General features: G+C 40.6%; 1 protein-coding gene across 1 annotated transcript; it reads right to left on the bottom strand.

Moving 5' to 3' along the window:
- Window positions 1-559: 559 nt before the first annotated feature.
- Window positions 560-18,773, bottom strand: RAB4A (RAB4A, member RAS oncogene family). The gene is made up of 8 exons (XM_063390503.1): window positions 18,615-18,773; window positions 10,568-10,648; window positions 9,282-9,396; window positions 8,071-8,133; window positions 6,735-6,889; window positions 5,735-5,830; window positions 4,048-4,208; window positions 560-2,752 (listed from the first exon to the last, which is right to left on the bottom strand). The coding sequence occupies exons 1-7, from the start codon at window positions 18,643-18,645 to the stop codon at window positions 4,093-4,095; spliced, it is 657 nt and encodes a 218-aa protein (XP_063246573.1). The 5' UTR covers window positions 18,646-18,773; the 3' UTR covers window positions 560-2,752; window positions 4,048-4,092.
- Window positions 18,774-23,486: the final 4,713 nt, after the last annotated feature.

Below are 23,486 nucleotides of genomic sequence, written 5' to 3'. Positions count from 1 at the left end.
CATTCCAGCCTCTTATGTTCCTCCTGTAACTCTCCCAGAGATTCTTAGCATCCTTTCCCAACTTGAATCACCTTTTTTGCCCTACTATGATAAGAAAAAACCCAGCTATACTAGCTATCTGAAATGCTATGCCTTTGAGAATATAAATGTAAAGCCTTGGAAGAAAAAGGGTAACAGAAAAAACAGGAAGCTGTATCACTAAGTACAGGTATAGTCATGCAAACAGGAAGACTTAAGCTTTTAAAAGCTGGCTACACTGAAGTTCGCTATGCCATGAGTTCTTCAGTAAATGAATGAGACTATTTTTACTCTGTGGACTTACAATGTATTTCTTGTGATTTTTATAGTGTTAATTCTTCCAGCATATAAAATATAATGGAAATGAGGTGCACAGACTAGTCAGGTTTTTCTATGGCATTCACTTTTTATATATCTTAGAGGAACTCTTGAGCTATTTGAATACAAAGAATGGATAACATGAGGCGACTGAATTCTATGGGAGTTGCCAAACAGTCATGTTATTGACTTAACAGAAAAAATCTTGTACAAGTAAGCTGGATTTGCTGGAAGAAAATCAAGGAAAATTCTTTATTTGGTGCTAGATACAAGCATTAAATGAAATAGTGTACGCCAACAGACTCATTGAAAGGCAAGACACAGGCTTTAATAAGACATTTAAATCTCTTAATGGGCTGAACAGCCAAAGCTCCACATCCAACGAAACCTCAGATACAGGTACCTGATGGTATTTCACATAGAACTCCCACCCATCGTGCTTTGGTAAAGTAGGACTTTTACCCTGAAACCATACGTAGCCTATTTATGACTCACTGTTCAGGTAAGCTAGGTTTGGTTTGCTGTGTCAACTATAATGCTAAAGCCTGAAATCTACTCCAGGGCTGATACTGGCATGATGTTTAGTTTTAGAAATAAAAGACCCTCAGAGGACCAATAGTAAACAATAGAGTTGGGACTGCTGAGAGCTATTGCTTCCAACAATATTTCTTTAAGGAGTTGCAATTTTAGAAAATTTCCTTTTTAGAATGTCAGCAGGATATGCAGCATAAAAGGCTGAGATACTACAAAACATGCACATTAACCAGGTTAATGTGTATACAGTGAGAGTATACATTTAAAAATGGTAGAAACATGTCCAACTCATTATAATGACACTATTCTTTCCTTCCAAGGAGGAAGGGGACAGCTTTAAGACAGTTACTGAAATAATAAACTGCTTACTGCTTTTTAAAAGAGAGACACTTAACCAAAATGGTCTTAAGAACCAAGTACAAAAGAAGGCCTTGTATGTAAAAGGGACAGAAAGAAGTAGAAGAAAATCCCTGTGAAACCCCTGAAATTTCTGTTTATAAGCAACAGTCCTCTGCTCCTTTCAACTGCTACTGTAATAAGGGAAAGAGGTTTAGATCAATAGCCAACACCCCTTCCACCACTCTAACAGTGACAGGAGAGCAACCTTTGTTTGCTCTGCTTGTGCTCAGCTTTTGTCAGTGTGCCAAGAAACCTGATTGGGTTATGGAATGGTGTGTGGTGGAACAGACTACCCAGTACCTCATCTTTTCCCAGCATTCCAGAACTGGTTTGGAATTTTAGAACCAACACCCTCCTCAGCTCTGATGGACAACACATCCCAATTCATAACTGGCTGTTGGGACTGGTGCAGGAGACAGCTCCATCCAACTTCCTGCTCCAGAGGACTTGCTTCTGGTAAGTATGTGCAGTTCTGAAAGCCAAACTGAACTGAGCGAGGATTGAGACAGGCCAGTTTCTTTGGAGTTCTCTGATGTTCTTGAAAATAGAGTTATGCTGCTTCAAAAACCACTTCACACTCTCACCAGGAAGAGAATATCACTGGGAATAATAGTTACCAGTTCTGTAACAAATCCAATCCTAAATACAACAATCAGAGGAGTGACATGAAAGTTTTTGGACCCAACAGCCTTTTTAAAACTAAACCCAGGCTTTTCAAGTACAAAGCATGCTTAATTCCATTTAATTCAGAGACAACTCAAGGTGCATACTTTTCAGATAAGCATCCATTTGAACCAAAAATATCAGGACAAGGAAATAAACAGAACTCTAATTTCATGAAAGATGGTATAGCTCAGTGTAGCAATCTTGCTCTGCTTTTGTGCTTTAACTTGCCTTCTCCAACTTGACATATCAGGATACCACAAGTATGGGTCATAACCACACTTTAAGAATTGACCCTGTCAACAGCTTGTTAGAATGTGGCAAACTGAGTAGGAAAAAATAAACCAACAACCTCTCACTGACAGTTGCCAGTGGTTTTATAATTCAGGTTGTAAATACAAACTATTGTGCAACAAACAAACGTGACAAAGCCTACCTCAGTTAAATTTGTTTATATGATAAAAAAATAAAATATTAAACAGCTTATAGTGCAACATTCTAATAGCATACATAAGTATACCATGCTTTGTAAATTTACTGTTACATTATTTACAGTACATTGCAATGCTTTAAACTAGAGGTGAAAGAACAAAAACAGGTAATGGAAAACATTTACATACAGGTATGAGCCTTAATATTGTCCACCAAACTATCCAGTTCACTTTGCAGACTTGTGTGTTGTGCACATTCCTGCCCCCCACCACAGGACATCTTTCTGTCAGCAGTGCTCTGCTTTGTCTGTAGATAGTGGAAAGATGTTTTTAAAAACTGCATAGCCTTCAAGCTTTTCTGTTTCTTCAAACACCATTTGCAAGGACAGCTGTAGAATACATAAGAACTCCATTAATTACCCATATCTGATCAATCTGAAAACTGAGCTTGAAATAAGATCAATAAATATTCATTTCTGTAGAGCCAAACCTGAACAAAATCAAAGCCCTTTTCTAGGAGTCTCTTAGTTCAAGAATGACATTTTATAGGAGGAAAGGATTCCTATCTATTATTTAAAATTCTAGGCTTTAATTGGGAGCTAAGCTCCCAGAACATGAGAAGAAAAAAAAAAAAAAAAAAAAAAGGGAATGTGGAATTATGTGCTGCCTTATTTAATGTTCCATAAAGCTTCTGCTGTGTGCACTGCTCAAGCTGATGAATACAGTAAAAGTGATGCAGTAGCTATGCCTGCAGTACTCATTTGATATCACTGTCCTTGTATTAGAGAAATAAGGATTATTTATAGCAGAATAATTAACTACACAGGGAGAAAGGACTTTCCTAAGAGCCACTGCATGCTGCAAAGAGTTATGTAAAATCCAGTGACTACTGAGAAGTGTCTTAAGGACAGCTGTTTAAAAGAAAGACTAAAACAGAGCTGTTCTTAGGAGTTTATGTGACTTTTATGTCTCTTCCCCTATAACTGCTAAAGGGAAAAATTCTTTCCTCACTTCCTCTGAACAACATCTTTGGAAGAACTTTAGCACACTGCACCCTGTTTCCTAGGCTGCAACAGTCCCAGAAGAACTACTTTAGATGACAACACTGCTTAAGCAGCAAACACTACTATTCTCTTGTTTACATTTCTGCTAATAGCAGGCAGCAATCAGAATAACTTCAGGCTGCTTTTAGGTAGGGGCAAGAAAGTCAATGAAGTTTGAAATTTAGTGTTATCTTTAATTTTTGAGTCTCAGTGTTTAAGCCTCCTTTTCAGAAAGGACTTTATCATAGCTTAGCACAAGATACTGTACCATACATTTTGTGAATGCTTACTTCTACTAATGTTTGTTCCCAATGCAACAGAACTGATTCACTTTCCCTTCAGTGCATTAGGTAGCTATTAGGCCTATAATGCATCTCAGGAATAGAAAATTTGAAAATGTTTTCCACAGCATTACTCAGAGCAAGCTGGTATTTAGAAATACTTCAGCAAGAGCACCAGTCTTCCCAGCAGATGACAGAAGAAAAACCAAAGTATAAAACCACCAATCCATTCCACTGTGCATTATTTCAATAGATTACCTGTACCTTTACAGGATAATGGTGAAAAAGCCAAGCACCCAATACAGCACAGTTATGAAATATGCTCATTTGCCCACCACCCCAAGATTTTTGTAGCCTTACCTTTTGTATCTAAAGTAAGTATTTGGGATTTTGTGTTTTGTTTCTCTAACACCCACATTCTTGAGCACTTTGTGCTTGTGCTCTGCGTGGTGATCTCAGCTGTCTCAAGGCAGCATCTCCATACTGAATACCTGAGCCCATCCTTTCTGGATCCAATTCTCCTGATGAGAAACAAATAGTCACAAGAACATGGATCATGTGCAAATAATATATTCCAAATTAACCATTAACATTAGACTATATTCTGATCCATTTCTGGAGACCTTATCTCAATTTTGTCTACTTTTAGGCAATTTCAACCTGCAATAATTTTCTCCTCTAATTTAACCATATGCCCTTGATGATGATGACAAAGCAATCTGTTGCAGAGTTAGGCTGCAAACAAGAAATGCATTTGCACTACTTTGAACAAAAGAAAGGTCTAAAATGTTTTTTGTGAATATAGGTAAAAACTTCCTGCTTTCAGAGGCTCATAGGTAAAGCAAATAGTATTGTAGATAGAAGCCAAACAAAAATGGATCAGTCTGATAAAAGGATTCCAAAAAAAACTGTCCCCCAGGGAAAATGATCAACCTTTCCAGCTTCTGGTATCCATTTCTGCCTATGTCATACCCTGTGCCTTCAGAACTGTTCTTGTGGCTGTAAGGTGGTCTAGCCAAGAGAGACCTCCCTAAGCTCCTTGCAGGCTCCATTTTCACATGGTTCAGTGGATGTCTGCTGTCACAATAAAAGGCAGGAGCAGTTCACAGAAAATAAGACTTAATTCTGTGGTGGCAGTGCCTCTTTAAAGCAAGTCATCAATCTACAGTATTGTGAGAAAGTAGCTATACATTGCTTTTTTCATTGGGGTTTTGGGTTTGTTTAGGTTAGTTTTGTTTATTTGTTTAAAATGAAAGCTGCTGTTTGGCAGTGAGTTGATGCAGTAATCAGAAAATTCCTATGAAAATATATTATTTTCATCTAAAAATTTGTGTTTGGCATTGGAAACATGTAATCAGAATCTGAGACAGACTTTTCAAAATGGCCAGTACTTAAAACTTTAAAGATATCAAGCAGCTAGAAAGGAGAAAAACTGGAATGCAAATTAGCTGTAATGACATCTAACACACAGAAGCCTGTCTCCAGCAGAAACCTTCCCACTTGTGTTGAGAAGCTTCTGGTATATTTCTAGATCTGCAAAAGTAAAAATGATTTCAACTGAGAGGCAGGAAGGTCACTTCAGAAAAACAGTTGCTAGGAAACATCCTGAAATTTTTAGTATTACTGTTCATACTCTCTTGACTATACTTCCTGTTACATATGAGAAGCAGAATTTACAGTTATGACTGCCCTAATATTAGGTTTTTATTCTGGACTACAAAAACTGTCTAATGTCAGGCTTGCTGTTTGTAGGGATGCAGCAACCCACAGAACACAGAACCTACACTCAGACCTGACTGTTAAGGTAAACATCACCCACAATTCACACCACCACCTTTTTTTGGAAATACAGGTCTCACTTAGATATCCATTCCTATTAAAGATATGAGAAGCAGCTATAAAGCAAATAGGTTATTTTGCTAAAATGAATTTTTCTTTTTTTGTTATTTAATTCTATTAGAGGACTTTGAATGGTGATATTTCCATGTGCACTTCTATTAATTTTCAGATAAAATAAAGGATTTTATAAATATAAAACTTAATTTACCTGATTCAATTTTATTGAGTATTTTCCTTGCACACTGTACAAAGGCCTCTTCAACATTTTCCCCCGTTAGAGCACTTGTTTCCAAGAACATCAGCTCTGCATTTGACACACAAAAAACATCCTCAAAACATGTCTGGAGTACCAGGTATAGTAGTTCAAAGCATGAAAGCTAGGAGCAATAAAAATATTTGTACAGAGATCTACAGTCATAAAGCATGGTCCAGAAAAATGAACTTTGGATGGCAAAACCACAAAAAACATCCTCTAAAATTTACTCAGGGACCCTAGAAACCTGGAATCCAAAGATAACCTGGGCTGTGCATGCAAAACTGCACTTCAAACCAAACTTCATCCAGTTTCCCATTAAACAGAGGTTATGTGCAAAAGCAAAGCCAGTAACCACAGTTGGTAGAAAAGACTTCAATTGATTTATAAAAGCAAAACCAGATTTTGCTGATGGCAGGACAGCAGCACACAAGCTCAGACCAAGACTGGCTTTAGCTGACACAGAATCATGTCCTCAGACTGGAAATTCTGAATACAGACCAGGTAATAGCTGTCTGGATCCATGCCCTGCACTGAACTCAGCTTTCAAGAAGTAAAACTCATTGCTTCAAACTGCAGCACACCCCATAATACAACTTTGTCTATTATCTATAGAGTCTTTAAGATACTGAAAAATGGGAATTCATGTCCCTCGTTTTCTCTTTAGCTGTTTGGAGGCAAGGCAATACCTGAAGTTGTATTGCATTTCCTGCAGAATGTATCTCCACATAGAGGGTATTCCTAAAGGAGCAGCTGTGAGTGGAAGAACCACTGGTAATGAGACTTACGTAGCACATGTAGTTTTCACTGCAGGTACTGCCTCTCTGGGCCTTCAAGTACTGACAGAACTCTTTCTGCAGAGAGGGTACAAAGTCCAGCCTAACTGCACAAAAACGTAAATGATTTGAAGTATTATGCGTCTTTGAATGCTACAGGAAGGTTTTGTACTACTTACCATTTTCCTGTGCAAACCGGGATGCTTCTAAAAAAGTGACCTCACGATCTGCATCGAGATCCTTTTTGTTTCCACACAGTATTATCACAATATTTTGACTTGCTAACATCCTTGCATCCGTCAACCAATTAGTGAGTGCGTTGTAGGTTTCCCGGCTGTGCAGGAAATGAAATCCTTTATTAGGACACGCTCATTTCTTGTGAACAGATCACGAACCAAAACTCAGACAGCAAATCTGTGTTGGTGGCAAACAAACTGCAGGCAAGGCACCTACACATCGCAATGTACCAGTGATGAACAGGGAAGACTTACAAATTCCCTCATGAAACTATTTAAAAGCTTGAGTATTTAAAAATCAAAATGAAATTAATCACAATATATAAACACACAACAATAAAATACAGTGTTAAAGTGAAAAGCTAAGATTTTAAGCTCTTATCCAGCTTCAACTTTTGTGCATGACATTTTAGGATAACAGAACGAGATATTGTTCCGCATGGAACTCAACTGATACTTAAATTACCAGTGAGATTGTCAGAATTTACAAGGCTTGTGTAGATGTGCCTGCCTGAACTTCCACACTGGAGTCAGGACCTACACTGCAGGCAGTCATCCTGCACACCCCACTTGCCGTTGTAGCAGTGGGCAGGGAGAAAGCCTTCAAGCAGAAAGACTCACAGATGACTCCAGCTGACCTTAGGCACAGAACACAGATTTCAAAGCCTGCTGAGAGAACCCCTCACTCACAGAACAACAAGCAACAGCCACTGAACCACCACTGACCAACCCAAAACTCATCTGACAAGTATCAGTCAATGGTGGCAGGAAGAACGTGAACAAGTGTAATGGTGTTTTATTGGCTGCCTATAATATTGAAAGACGAGGAGATGAAGAGAATTTTGGCCTATAGTTAAAGAATGTGTAGGCAGAGCTAGATCCTCCAGAGGATGACCTTGTATCCCAGTGCACTGATCAGCAGTTCCCACAAGGAAGGGTGCACCACCTTGGCTAAGGGTGGCTGAAGTCTGCTCTTGTTCCTGTGGCAGGGCTTGCTGAGCCAGCCGCTGCACACAGTCCACCATCATTAGATCAGCAACTGGGGGGCCAATCCCCACAAATCCGTGTAACCCTTCACACTGTTCACACCTGACATTCACAATATCTCATGCAAGCAAGTTCCAAAGCCTAAATATGCACTGAAACAGAAGTACCTCTTCTACTTTCTATCTTTCCTTCCTGCCCAATCTCAATCAGAGCATTAGGTACTTGGGTAGGAATTGTTATGCATTAACTGGATCTGGCAGTCCATGACCAAAAGAGTTCCTGTCTTTCTTACCTGGTTATATCATAGACAAGCAAAGCACCTGCAGCCCCTCTGTAGTAACTCCTTGTTACAGACCTGAAATAGAATTACAAACATATTTCTGTGGTGCCTTCAGTGTTTAAAATCCGGGTTAATGTAACACGATCTGTATTATGAAACAGAATTCTTATTTACATATTTAGAACAAAACATGTTTTTTAGACAATGTTATCATCTGTGCAGCAGCAGACTAATTACAACCAGGATTTTGACGAAGCACTTTGATGAAATATAGCTGTACAAGGATTCTCAAAGTCCATTATGACCCCTGTGGTGCTGAAGGTACACAAATCATCATAACACACGACCAGATACAGAACTGGAGGCTGATATCTGGCCAACACACTGGAGAGACCTCGTTAATGAAGACTACAAACCAGAGCCCAGCTTTATTTAGTCACAAGTAGAAGACATTTACCTGGATTGCTGCCCATTACTCAGACTTCTACCATCATGCTCACCTTTGTTAACCAACCTCTCTCCCAAAACAAAGAGACCTCATTGCATTCCTCACAAAATATATAGAAAAATGGATTATTTTGAAATTTGAAAGTACCCAGGAATCCATTAGATTTTTATGAAGTTTGATCTATGCCTCAGATGCAGAACACTGTTAAAATACAGCATTAAAAGCACACTGGCTATTGTAAGCTGATAAATTGATTGGGTTTTTTTCTAAGAAAATGAGGATATCTCAGTCTTTCTAGAAATGTATTTACCCCAGTGAATTTGACTGATTTTTTTTCTTCTGTAATAAAGTTGTATATAATGATACTGTGCAATTGTTTTCATGGAGATTTTGAACAGCTTACAGCTTCCTAACATTTACTTATTCCAACCAATAGAACGCCTCCTAAACATAGAGTTAAGTGCTTACTCTTAGTTAAAAAACAATTAAGAATTTGGCTGGTGAGCAAGATTTTAGCCACCTATTCCACTCATATAACCTGAACAGAAAATACCCAATGAAAGAAAGGGCAGAAACTCAGATCCTGCAAGGCAGCATTGCTCTACCAAAATCGATGGATCTGTGTTGCTGTGTCCAGGTTGGAGGGTTAACATGAAAGCAAACAAACAATTCCACTGACCAAAAAGCTTTGCCTGTTTACAAGCAGAGATAAAAAATACTCACCACTCACAGCAGCAATTATAATAACACTTTATAAAATGACTGAAAAGTGTACCTGAACCGTTCTTGTCCTGCTGTATCCCATATCTGCAATTTTACATATTTACCACCCACATTTATGATCTTTGAACCGAATTCCACTCCTATAGTATGATTTGAGTCATCTTTGACTACAAAAAAAGAAAGAAAACAAAATTTATTAGAAGAATATTTAGAGTGAATCGTTTTTACATAAAACGATTTAGGTATTATCAAAACTCCTCAGTGTTCAAAATGACAAACTTCCTGAACCATCAAATTCAGTGCTGCTCATAAGCTCACTGCCACCACACAGAATAAATGTTCTTACAATTTTTGACAGTTTAGTCAATTCAAACTTACCACTAGAAATAGTAAATTTCCTGCTTTAAATAATTTCCAGTTCACTTTAATAAGTAGCAAGATACTTTCTGTACACTTTTTTCCAGCTGTGTTTTCTAATACTTTGATGCCATTTAAATTAAAACTCATGGGAATGCACACAGTCTCGACCATGAATATGCAAGAGCCAATTTTTCTTTAATGCACAAAGTTGAGATACTTGCTCTATGTATGCTGTTGATATCACAGAATCTCAGAAATTTACAGCTGCCCTTACTGGAAACAAGGGCTTGTCTGGAATTTACTCAGAATCAAGCCGTGTTCTCAGTGCTTACACATCATTAGCCTTAAGTATTCCTCCAGAGACAAGGTGAATTACTGTTTGGTTGAGAAAGACAACAGTCGCCTCAGATTTACAAAGGTTTCTAAATGCATATTATTTTTGTTTAATCTTGATGCCAAATGTACAATTCAACAGAAATTTTCCTTTTATGTTATCTGCTCATCTCTGAATAATAGTCACAATTGAATCCCTATCAGTATTTACCACAGAGCACAGTCCTTAACAAAGAAAACAGTTACTATTTATTTTGAAAGATGCTACAGGCTTTCTAAATCTACTCTAGCAATTCAACTTTTCTTTCATTATTTTTTCTAGAAGATCCAAGTATCTACTATATATCTAGGGAATCTTGTAGATGCAAATTATACCTCTCACAGAAAGTAAGTCTGTATTTTCACCAACATCTTGTTATATTTCTTTGAGAGTAACAGAGAACAATGCTCCATATTAGGCTCTAGATTAAAGACAAACAGTGAGCAGTAGGAATTTACAGCACGGCTGTGAACACAATTCTTTACTAAAATCCTCACCTACATAAATAAGAGAATTAGGGGAGCTTCCATGCCAAAACATGTGCCCATGTAGGCAGAGCCTTTACCTGCGGTACAAGGCAGTGGAGAACTCTTACATGTACTTACATTTTTTCTCAATAAACTGGTGTAGCAAACAGGATTTTCCAGTTCCAGCATTTCCTATCACCAAGAACTTAAACAGGAAATCTGAAGATGGAAAGAAAAAGAAAAAAAAAAGCTGAATTTTAGTATGGACTCACATTTTCATTACAAGACCAAGCTCACAACCCAGCTATTCTCTTGTACCTGTTATTTCAAAGAAAAGGGAATAGATGACAAAATTAGCAAAATACCAATAAATCTGAAGAATTATCCAGTGTCTGCGAAAGTGATGTTACACAGCAAGAACTAAGAATTCTTTATGGAGAGGCAAGAAAGACAAAACAAAGCAGAAATAGCTGAATCTGAGTTCAGTTAAAATAGGCTGAATCACAGGTAAATGGTTATTTGTATTCCAGTAGTGTGTTTTAAGAGTGTGCAAGCTATTAACCATAGTCAACACAAATGTATAACGATATCATTCCTCAAAATCTACAATTCTAGAGAGGGCTGGTTGTTTGGGGGGTTTTGGGGGGGGTTGGTTGTTGTGGGTTTTTTTGCTGTGGTTTTTTTTTGTGTGTGGGGTTTTGTTTTTTTGTTTTTTGTTTTTTTTTTTTTTAATTACAATAATTTGAACTTGTCTATTAACACTTTAATACTCATACTTTGTTTTTAATCCTTGTACAGCTGGGACAACCACAGTATTTCTCTGCAAAATTTAGAGGGAAGAAATAATTTTTATTCTGAAATGCCTAGTCTGACATTTCCTCCACATGTTAAATTAATGTATATGTATTTCTGTTACCTATTTATGAGGCATTTATATCAACTTTCATTGGTAATACATGTTTTCAAGATTTATGGCACATTTCTGTTGTTTCAACAGTTACATAAAATGCTTTAATGCTACCACTACAAATCTGCTTTCAGTTTTGCTAAAGACCAAAGAAAGCTTCCCTGTCTTACTGCTCTCAAAAATGATAAACTGATTAGAAAGCTTACAACTGCTTCCCCTAATATATTGCCACCAAGACAACCTTTACAGCTCATGCAAGATTCCCTATTTATTTTTCTACCAGCAGCAGATTTTTTACTCTTTATTGCACAGTTTCTCTAAGAAACAGAGCAGGTCTCCAAGAAGACATCTGGTAAGCATGCAAGGAAAATGATTAAGTTTGCAACATCATCAAAAATGAAAACATTAATTTTTTTAAGAGTGTTCAAAGCTGTCAAGTGGGCTACGTAGGTATTGGCCCAGGGGATGGCAGAATAAAAAGAAAACTACATTATGCTAAGTAAGTCAAAGAACTGATAAAATCCACTACCAGGACCTCATTTGAGTACTTAGTTTCAAAAATAGAATTTAAGAAACACACAAATCTATGTGCTCATTCCATTTCATGAAGGAGTTACTTGTTATGGTATATCACAAACACTCCCTAGCAGTGGCAAAAGGAACAAGCAAACTTCTCAAATGCTAAGAAGATTCCCACTGTTAAAAAGACAGGACTATGAGTCCTGGAAACGTCTACCATTCTTTGTCTTCACCTGTCTTCTGGATTTTATTCATATTTAAAATGAGGTAATGTTTTACTAAGGGTTTTTGCTTCTTTACATTTTGTCCTTCTTGTTTGAAATGCTGTAACAGGCTCGGGATAGATTCTGAATTCCACCCTTCTCAGAAGATGGCTGTTTCTTGCTCACAAATATGACCACTTACATGCTCAAGACTTTCTGTTCCAAAATCCTCTCATTTGTCACGCCCCCACCCAGCTGCTCATGCTTTATGGATTAAAAAAAAATAGTCACAGAAAGGATTTTCCTTCAGGTTGTGAAAATTTTGTGTTAACTCCTCTAAAGAAGAGCCCTCCATGTCACCTCAACTGCAAAACACGCTGAAGCTGAGAATCCTTCACTCTATCAAGTCTTCACTGTTAAAATGAAATGTACATATCATAAATAGCCCAAAGCATTAGGTTAAGAAAAAATTCACCTCAAAGAAAGCCAAATTTCAATTTTTATGGATCAAATATCACTGGTTACCTGCCTTTGACACCATTTTGTATATTTAAACTACTCTGTGTGTGTGTGTCTGTGTGTGTATAATCTCACTGGTTTTACCACTTTCAGAGCACCTCAAAATGCAAGATATTCTGAGACACAGACAATTAAAATAATCTGTTTCTGATTCTGTTGTTTTCCAAACATAAATCTGAAATCCAATTAAAACTGGTTCTACTTTGTGTCTGGTGAATGCTGTTTGTCAGTTTTCTCCTTACAATTATAAAATTCAAGTTTACCTTCCTTTTTTTCCCATGGAAGCCTCGTGGTACTGACAGCAGAACAACAGCTACCGCAAACCTCAGCCAAGGAAAGACTAAAACCAAAACTCTGTTGCCCCACTGATCTGCACTGTAACTGCAAGCACTGGTTGTCCAGTGTGGCTCACTAAGGCGTATTTGTGCAAACCACAAACCCACAGAGAGCAGCAAATTTAACAATTTAAATTAACAAATTTAATTTAATTTAACAAATTTAACTGCTCCCCTCTGCACAGACAGGCTGAGGCCAGCCAGGCCTTGGGACAGCCACATCGCTGCCAGGGACTGATCTGGAAGAGCATCACAACAGCAGTGCATTTTTCCCTGAGGTGTTTTAAACTGAGCTGCTTTATATTTTGCTCTGAAAGCAACAGTGCTATTTGGGGATTTTATATTCATGTCTTTAAATTGATAATATATTTTAGCAGCGCTTCATAATAGACTCCTAATTCTTATCAAGATTCTATTGTGCCAGACAAATTTAAAAGGGAATCTCTCCTACAAATACATCACTTGGATGACAGTTCAATGCCTGCTTACTTAGTAGACAAAAAATAAATTTCCATCTGACACAATAGCAAATGGACCTTCTAAGATGAAACTTGAAGCCAGTTACCTTTCACTTTTTCCACAGTATGAAAGTAAGAGAAATGTGTTTTATTCCACCAAACAAAGAGAAATGTGTTTTAGTCCCCATAAAACGAAAATGTTAGTATTCTAACAAAAACATTATAGTCTTTCTGCACCACAGGTAGCAATGCTTCCAAACACATGTAGACTCAAAGACACTGTTACATTCACAAATATAACCGTGCTTGTGTCATTTTAAACTCCAATTTTATGTAAATTATCCAAACTACCAAAAAGCTTTTAGACTTATATTATCAGTTTATCCATGAGCACTGGATAACACGGTTAAGGAAACATGGAATACTCTGCACATTTAACCAACTGCGAGGAAGGACAAGAGAAAGGCTTTGCCAATACCAAATCTTAAAAACAATCTTAAAGATTTAACCAATTTTAAGTTCACAGCCTAGCATATTAACAAATAAGGCAATACCAGGTAAGAACAGGGAGAACATTTTTCATCTTGTTATTCTGCAACTTCTTTCTTATAATGTCATTCTGTATGACAACTGGTAACACATCAACTACACTTTTATTACTTATTTTAGCACATGATTTAGGACGTGAAATGTTTTCTATTTAACCTGTACAGATGTATGTAAAATTTAGCACAGTTTGGAAGCACAGAAATCAAATGGGACTGGGCAGACAGCTTCTTTCAGACCATCACTGTGGACTCAAACTATATATTCGTTCTTAGCAACTTCAGCAAATGCAACTCACATTCCAGTGTTTGCACTAATGCTAATTGCTCTAGTTTTTCTTTTTGGGGTCCTCTTCCCAGAGGAGTTAATTTCATTTCACTGCTTTTTTTAATCCCCTTTTTTTTTTTCCCCTAATTGACAAAGCAGCTCAGAGCTCCAGCATTCCAGTCTGCTGCCAACGCTGTCACCCTAGAGAAACTTTTCTTTTGAATTCTGTTGTTCCCTCTTCATAGAAAAGCTGAAAACATCATTCAGATGTTACAAATGCTTGCTGCCATGCTGGCTGCTGAAAAAGTCTAGAAAAGTTAAAGCACTTTGCCCTTAAATAAGATCGTTTTTATACAGTAGGGATTTAGGATCAAAACTGAACTCTGTGCTAAAGGGAAAAAAGGCTACAAAATATGCACTACAGAAATCACAAGGAGATGAAACACAGCATAGGATGGCTGTTTAAAGAAATAAGGCATTATAAAGAATCAGCTTACTCCCCTCTGAGAGCTACGTGTATTACCTGATCCCAAACTTGGTAGGGGGTGCAGGAAATAAAACTTATTTTCTAGCATACCCAAAAAAGAATAAAATTGTGGCTTCACCCTAAAGATGCACCAGCAGCACAAGCTGTTAAACTGCATAAATTACATCACGTCTTTTGTGTTTGATTTTTTTTTTCTTTTTTTTTTCTTTTCTTTTGGGGGTGGTGGTTCAGTGTGAGCTGAGGGGAAAGGAGAAGAGAGACAATTGTGGGCTTTGACTCAAGCACCAGCAAAAACAGATGGTTGATGTGGCAACCACCCCCAGACATCCAACCTCCTCCTCTGACTGAAGTCTGCTCCAGCAGAAGAAACAGTCAAACAGCTTCTGAGGTGCTGTAGCTTAGTCTTTAAAATGCAATGATAATTAAATAGTTTCCTTTACACTGCTAATACAGTAGGGTAGGGGGGAGACCAAATGATATCCCCAATCTCAGTTTGAAATCCTTCCAACTCCTTGCTACAGAGTAGAATTTATATTCCCTAATGCTGGCCCTTTGGAAACTCTCTCATTGATGGCATAGGGCAGGAGGAAAGAGTGCTCTGAAGCATTCCTACTGGCACATGCTGCCTCTAGATAAAAGGAGGAGCTACTCCCACTGCTAACTCCTTCCTCTAGCAGAAAGTTAACAAACAGGTAGAACAGATCAACCTGGCTCTATTCCAATCTGCAAAAAGAATGCTTCGAAGAGGGAAGTTCTGCATCCTTACAAGTGAAAGAGCTATGCACTCTAAAAAATCAAATCAGATTTGAAACAAACTGAAGACCAGGGTGATAAATGCAAATACCATCAGATAAATGGCAGGGCATGGGATGGTGAGAAAAGGATAAATCAAATTGTCCATACCAAAAAGAATTATTTTCAAATAGATGGAAAGACTACACATTCTCTGCCAATGACAGAGATTGGTAAACTTATCTGACCAGATTGGGATTTGCAGATGCTGGTGGAAAAAACCACAAGGAACTAAGGAGTGAAGAGATTTGACTTGAATCATACACGTTGCATTTATTCAATACTCGTACAACTTCCATCCTTCTACCATTTAAAATCCAAAGGTTGCTTTACATTTATTTATTAAGGATAAGCAACTTTCTGTCAGGCTGTATTTACCAGAAAAAGATGTATATTTTGCATTGGGATGCTAAAACATGCATGTATTGTTATATGGCAATTATCTACAGAAAGGCCATTACATCTCAGAAAACTCGGGTTAAAAGAGTTTTCCTATGAATAAGAGATCTGTTTCCAATGTTAAATGTCAAACTTCTAAAAGAATGAGCCTTTTCTCCCAAAAGCAGCAGGAAAATGTTCTTTCTAAACCCAGTCTCAAAATTCATGGAGTTATCATGTTTGGTTTGGTTTTGGCACTTTGTACGGGAAATAAACTGAACACATAAGAATTGAATAGATATTGAATTGAGCACGTAAATAATTGAACAGATAAAGCTAAGAACAGAAGATAATAACTGATGTAATAGATCTACAGGAGTGAAAATGTGAATTGTAAGCAAAATTTAGTGTCATGACTGAGAAGCTGCAGAACCCTGTTTGAAAAGAAGGAAGAGACAAGAATCTCAATAATGGACAGAACGAGTTGGGAAAAGTGAGTGAACAGAAAACCTTCAAAGAAGACAGAATTTGACACAGAGGAAGAAACTAAGTAAGGAAAAAAACCCAGGAGAGATGAAATTAACAATGGTGGTCAGAGGAAAGGCTCTTTATTCCCCATGGATTAAGAAAAAATATTGAAAAAAATAACCCCCTTTTCAACAGAAAGAGAATTTGAAACCTCACAGCAAAACTAGTCATATAAACTCATATAAAAGTCAGACAGCAAAACAACTTTGGGAAGAAAAATACCAACCCAAGCACCAACCAGTTTCCTGAGCCTATCTGTATGGGCTAAAAAGCTTGAGGTTACATAATTGAACGGGTCATAATTCGGGTGACAAGAAAAATCTAATTCATGACTAAGCATTTACAAACTCTGTGGATTCCAGGAGGGGGGATACAGTGATCCCCAGTCTCAGTCACCAGGGGAAAACTGACCTCCACTGGTCAGCAACAAAACACTCTTTGTTGGGACACTGAGCACATTAAATCCAGAGCCTTCATCTAGCACAGAAGATCCATAATTGAATCACATGGTACTGCTAACTTTGATCTGTCAATGGGGCTGCTACATATGTGGACAGGACACTGCAAAATTAGTTAGTGACTACTGTTATGGTCAGAGATTGTAGCGCTGTTAGTTAAATTTTATGCTATAACAGCTTTTATTCTTCTGTGTTCTCTAGAACTTGACACTCTCAAGCATTCTAGCTCTGAATTTTTTGTAGCCTATGTGTGCACAGGACAAACATGGAAACTCCAAAAGGTAATATATCAAACAAGAATGAAACAACCCACATCTACAAAGCTTCCATTTCAAGGGCTTGTTTTCTAGGATACCAAAATAATCAGAAAGTATCAACAGCTCCAGTGGGCTTACTATCCCTATTCTGCATCACTGGAACAATGTGAAAAACATTTAATTGATCTGGTTTAAGATACCAATCATCTACTTGGCTTACCTAGTACTGCAGCATCAAAGGAGGAGCACCACTGAGATGCTGTCATCTCTGGTTTTTTATCAGCTCTTTTGCTCAGAGACCACCACAAGCATAGCCAAAGTGATCCCAGTCTGAGATCACAGGAGTACAGAGCATGAAGAACTAGTTTAAACTCAAATCCAGAAGGACAAAGCACACCCCTCTGGTTTCTACATGTTTCTAGAACAGATGGACAGAAGAAGCAGGGTCTGAGTATCCTAATGTTGGCACTTCAAGGGTTGCCCCACACTCTTGCCTCGTTCTGCCCTTGGTTCTGTGCACCTGCTGTACACTGAAGCACTGACCAGGAGGACAGAACATCAAGCACTGATGACTACAGTATTGGAAATAAAATGACTTACACAGTAGAAACAATCAGGTCACTTGGCTTACTCCTGATAGACATGCCAGCCTCCAAAACAGTTTCCCGAGTTGTCGTGCCCAATTCTGCTTTGATTACTCAATTATTTCATATTCAGTTCTGATCCTACTCCCATGGACTATGAACCTATTACATGGCTTTAGAATATGTTTATATATACAACAGTGTCTTTATATTGGAAAATATTACACAACTGTATGGTATGGAAAGGGTGGAAAAGAAATCTATTCAAAGCAGAGTTTCAAGTAAAATTATAAAGAAAAGAAATTATTACTATTCAGTTGTTTCTCATTTTCTCCACCTAGCCAGCAATACCAGCTCTGCTTGCCCCTTTGACTCCTCTCTTCTCTGATGCCTCCCAGCGACGCACTGGACACACCCTGTCAGCGCCTGCACTCCGACTTTACTCCACGGGATGTTTCCCTACCAGTACCAGTCAGACACCCACGCCAACGCAGGCACACACGAACATACCCACTCATCTTTTTCCTCCCAACGCACTCTCATAATCAACTCTTTTGACGTCTGCACGCCTAAGACAACAGGACCGAAACCTTAACTCGGTCCGCAGCATCACCCGCCATCTCCAAGTGAAGGAACGGGCAGCTTCTCCCAGGGGACGCGCACTGCAAGTTTCCTTCTGGACTCCTCGGACCACAACAAGCAGCGCCCAAACCGGTCCCTGCTCACCCTGAAGGATAACTCGGAGCGCTCCTGCCGGGCCGGCCGGGCAGCCACGGGCGAGGCAGGCGCTGGAGGCTCAGGGCAGCGGGACCCGCCCGAGCCCGGGGAGCCCTCACGTCCCACCGGCTCCTTCCCCGCTCCTCAGGGGGCACTGCCCGGCCCTGGGCCCGCTCCCCCGGCGGGGAGGAGGGAGAGGGGGATCCCCTCACCCCGCCCCGGGATCCTACCGTAGGTCTCGGACATGGCACTCTGCGACATCCCGGGAGGGCTGACCCCCGCCGCCGCTGCTCGCTGCCTGCCCCGCCCGGGCTCGGCGCTGACGGCGGACGGAACCGAACAGGCCCCGCCGCCCGCGCCCGCCTCGGCCCCGCCCCGCCCCGCGCCGCTGCCGCGCAGGCGCGCCCGGGCCCAGCGCGCGCCCCGCCTCCCTGCGCAGGCGCGGCGCCTCGCGGCCGCGGCCCCGCCCCCCGGCGGCCCCGCCCCCAAAACAAGGCGCACGTGCCCGGCTGCTCCCGCCCCGCCCCGCCCCGCCCGCTCCTCTCCCGGGGATGGCGGCGGCCGGAGCGCGCTCCGTGGGGCCGGGGCCGGCTCGCCCCGAACGCGGGCTCCTCGCCCCGAACGCGGGGCCCGTGGGGCCAGTTCACGCACCGAGGCGCCGTTCCTGCGGTTCTCGGTTTTGTTCCGGTTCGCGCCAAGCAGGGAGCCTGGTGGTGGCCAAAAAGGCTGGCTCCCCGGTCACCAGAACGTTTCGCTATTTATACATTTAACAAACAAAGACGCCAGCATTCCTTGGTTACAAATTTTTCTTTTAATTCTTGGTTACATAACTTTTCTTTTAATTAGGACTCAAACCCCTATTCGCTCGTCATTCCTTTCCTTTCTCATGGTGATTATTCCGCAGGCGCGGTTCTGCTCTCCTCCCGAGTGTGGGGTCTGCCTTGAGTAGGTGGCCAGTGAGCCGCTGGTCATGATCTCCCACTGCCGGAATGACCTTCCCCCCAGGTACTGCTCAGTCCTCCTGAGCTCACTCCTGGCCGCTGTCATCTAGACAGCCCATTCATCCCGCGGTTGTTTTCCCTGTTCCTAAGAGAGGATTAGCCAAACGTACAATGTTCACAATTGCAATTGCTTAGTCGTAACTGTGCAGCTATAGCCACTGATACAACAAGAAAAGTTGTTGCAAAGTTTGGTTCCAATCTTCAGGGGCTCGATACCAACAGGCCTGTATTATTCTTTACTGGATGTCTTAGCTTCCCTGACAACCCTGGTTAGTCTGGCAGCAAAGGACACTACAGCTCCCACCACAACAGCTTTTCTATCTATGCCATTCCTAAATGATATTTCCTGTGTATCCTCCACGTTCTCATTTCTTCCAGTCCTTAAAAAAAATCCTTTTCTGTTGTTTCCTCTTCTGTCATTTCTGGCTTTTTTATCTCGTTGCTCACAGCTTCACATCCTTTCCACTCCTTCATCTCACAAGCTGTAGGAAAAACTGCCTCTGTCTGTCCCAGGAGTCCTTCGCTGGTCAGAGGTCAGCTTTGAAGCTCCCATGTCTAATCAATGGAACAACAGGGGCTGAGCCAGCACCAAGAATCCCTCAGAGACTCTGCTGATTGCTCTTCTTGTTGTGGGTATACACAGACAAAGAAACTTGCCACAGTTTTCGAAGAACCAACTCCTTCATGAGTTCATACTATTAACAGTAATTGGAGGTTGTACAAACAGGTCCCCAAAGTTAGCAGAGCCCTGATGCACAGAGGATATTAAGGCCTAAAATGTCACATGTGAACGTTTCTCTGGGGCATCTGTTCTCCAAAATGCTGTGGAAAGCTGAAGAGCCTTCACATGATCTGCATGGACCCCAGCATATCACAGATGTGAGCTTTGTGTCTGAAAGCTGTTCCCCAAAATGGTACATTCTGAGGCTCAGGCTGGGCTTTAAAGAAGTTTGATCTAACATCATCAAATCCCTGATAGATGTTGGCTATTTTTGCTCAACTCCCCCTGTCCCCACCCCCAGAAAATAAACCAAATGAAACAAAAAAATCCCCACCAAACCCAAAAACCAAACTGAATATCAACCAAAAACATCCCAAAGATACTGAAGTAAACAGATTTTACTAGATTACTAAAAATATGTCATGCTGTATCCATGTTATATGTGAGAACAAGGAGATTTAGACCTCTTGCACCTAACTTAAACTTTAGGTTAAGGGGTAAACTAGTCTTGTTTTTTTATTCTGTGTATCTTACAAAGTGACTTTGTTTTATGGAGTTTATATTTGATAAATGTGTCATTGTGTTAATACCACATTCCTTTGCTTCTAATCATTACTGATAAGTTTACATGCACCTATCAATAAAGCACATTAAAACTGTAAAGGTTTCCATGAAAGCTATTAGTTTAATACTGAAGAAGAAGGTGGAGGTTGGAAGAATGTTAAAGCAAAGACAGGAGAATGTGAGAGATGAATAGGATTTGGTGTTTAGAAATTTTGCTTTGAAGAATGAATTACAATAAATAGTAATATTCAGAAATAGTAAAGACTCCACTAGGCTAGAAAATATATGCCGGTGCCTCATTAATTTGAGAATGCTAGGCCTGTATGTTAACAAAATCATTCTTTCTGAGCAATAAACAATAAGTAGCTAGAATTGGCCTTGTCAGTATCTATCTTAAGTACAAAGGTGAAAAAAAACCCCCAAAGCCAAATGTTTAATTCACTTGATTTAGGTTTTCTGTTGATTACATGTGGTAGAAACTTTTGGCTTATGTTAAAAATGATGTATTATGTCATATTTGAGCTGCACATCACTTCCTCAAATTATTTTTACCACAGTTGTTGTGCCTATAACTGTTTGTGGTTGTAAAATTGCTGCTCAGGAGGTCATGCTAAGGTTTCTCTAAAAGTGCTAATCTCATTTTTTACTAGTTTTACTGACCAGTGTACCACACTAGGAATGGAAGAGGAACCAGGCTCAGGGTGGGGCATTCTGTGAAATCTCTGCCAAGATACAGTAACAAGACTCAGGACTTTGCAGATTTGGACACAGCTTTTGATGGATGACCTAGCACTGCGAAGGGCCAGGTCCTTTTGTTTTATTTTGCCTTTCCTTCCCTTTTCTGTGTAAGGGAACGAAGTTCGTCACTGAAGCTGGGCGCAGCTGCAGGCGGGAGGGGCTGTCCGTGCGGGCGCGGTGGGGATGCCTCGCTGCGGCCTCAAGGTGGCGCTGCAAGGCCGTGTGTGCCAGCACTGCCAGGCCGTGTGTGCCAGCACTGCCAGGCCGTGTGTGGCAGCGCTGCAAGGCCGTGTGTGGCAGCACTGCAAGGCCGTGTGTGGCAGCGCTGCAAGGCCGTGTGTGGCAGCACTGCAAGGCCGTGTGTGGCAGCACTGCAAGGCCGTGTGTGGCAGCACTGCAAGGCCGTGTGTGGTAGCGCTGCAAGGCCGTGTGTGGCAGCACTGCAGGGCCGTGTGTGGCAGCACTGCAGCGGCTGGGCTCTGCCAGCTGTGGCTGTGTGGCAAGCAGCACAACCCAGCATGCTCGGGTGAAACGGGGAATGAGGTATCCTGCTGCTCTTCCCTGTTCCTTGCACGGTGAATGTGGAAAGCCAGCATACGTGGAAGCCGCTGGGATCAGTTTGATCTGGAGCAGCAATGAATGTGACTCCAGCAACCCAAATGGAGTCTGAAGACGAAGCATTAATACTCTGAGGAGCCTCTGAGGTTGCTGTGACCTCCTTGTACTCAGTGCCATTGGCCAGCTGGCTTCATCTGAAAAGAGCTGGGATCCCCTGAACTTTGCCATCTTCAGCTTCCACAGGAGCTGCCCTCAGCCTGTGAACACGTTTGCATGTGCAGTTCATGCCTAAGAACTACTAGCACTGAAATCAGCACTAGGCAGACATTGCATCACTCTCTTTCAAGTACAAAATGATATCCATATTTTTAAATAACAAGAAATGTAGCAGTCCTTCTCCTTAGATTAAGACCTCGCTTTTAGAAGGACCTCAGCCCACTTCACGTGGTGTGCAGGCAGTCTGAATTCCTGACCCTTAGGAATCCAAGGGGAATCTGAGGATGCTCAAGGGACCAAACACCTATAGGTGTAAAGTGGTTCAGTCCCACTTGCCACAGGAGTGCTGAGGGGATGGCACCACACCAGGGAGAGGATTACCTCCCATTGTACCGAGGTTGTCACCTGCTCATGGCCATCCCAAGGCAGAGCAAGGGAAAGATTAAACCAGTCTGATATCAGGGAATCACCCTGCTGGGGTTACCAGGGCAGTCTTTAAAGACTTGTATGTACTCTGTGTTACACCACTAAAAATATTTCAGCCAGAGAAATACGACATATAATTGTAGTTATGTATGGAAAATTATGGGTTGGATGCTTCTAAAATCGTGGGCTCATCCCTCCACTGCTAGGGCAGAGTGATGAGAGCTGATCAAAGAGACTGCAAAGGTACGCTGGTGCTGTAATTGAACTCCTTTATCTTGCCACATGGTGAACTTTTCCAAGAACAGATATGAAGACCACAAGCTATGCTACTGGAAGCTGATGGCAGCTACAGAATGCCATGCTATCTGCTAAACATTTGCTTTAGTCTTTCACCATGCTCTCTTCACCACTAAATGTAGGTAGTAGGAGCTACACTGCACAACCTGATGTTGTGAAAAATTACCACAAGATGGGATAAGCTCTCTTTAGGATAGCTTCATGCTATAGCACAGAGGCACAAATTTGCCCTGATGTTGGAATGAATACTATATCTTTTCTTTTGTGCAGAACCTTGCTTTGGGTCTTGTGTCAAGAGAGGCACTTTTACCAACAAAAAGCTATATAGATATGCTATATTTAGAAAAGAAATGCACAGAAGGGGAAAAAAAAACTAAAGCAAATCAGACTATAAGCCACAGCTTTTAAAAACAGTGATTTAATTTTTCAGGAATCATGTAAATAGAGTGAAGGGGCCTAAATACTTATTTCAGCATGTCAAGGGATGCACAGGAAAATGAAGACAATGGAAATTTGGGACATGTTATTAGTGTACATAAGTTGTTGCCAGTGTCTGAAACACAGGCAGATTGATTTGACAC

The sequence above is a fragment of the Prinia subflava genome, chromosome 2, assembly GCF_021018805.1.
Source record: "Prinia subflava isolate CZ2003 ecotype Zambia chromosome 2, Cam_Psub_1.2, whole genome shotgun sequence".
NCBI lineage: Eukaryota > Metazoa > Chordata > Aves > Passeriformes > Cisticolidae > Prinia > Prinia subflava.
This window is presented reverse-complemented; position numbering and strand designations above follow the sequence as displayed.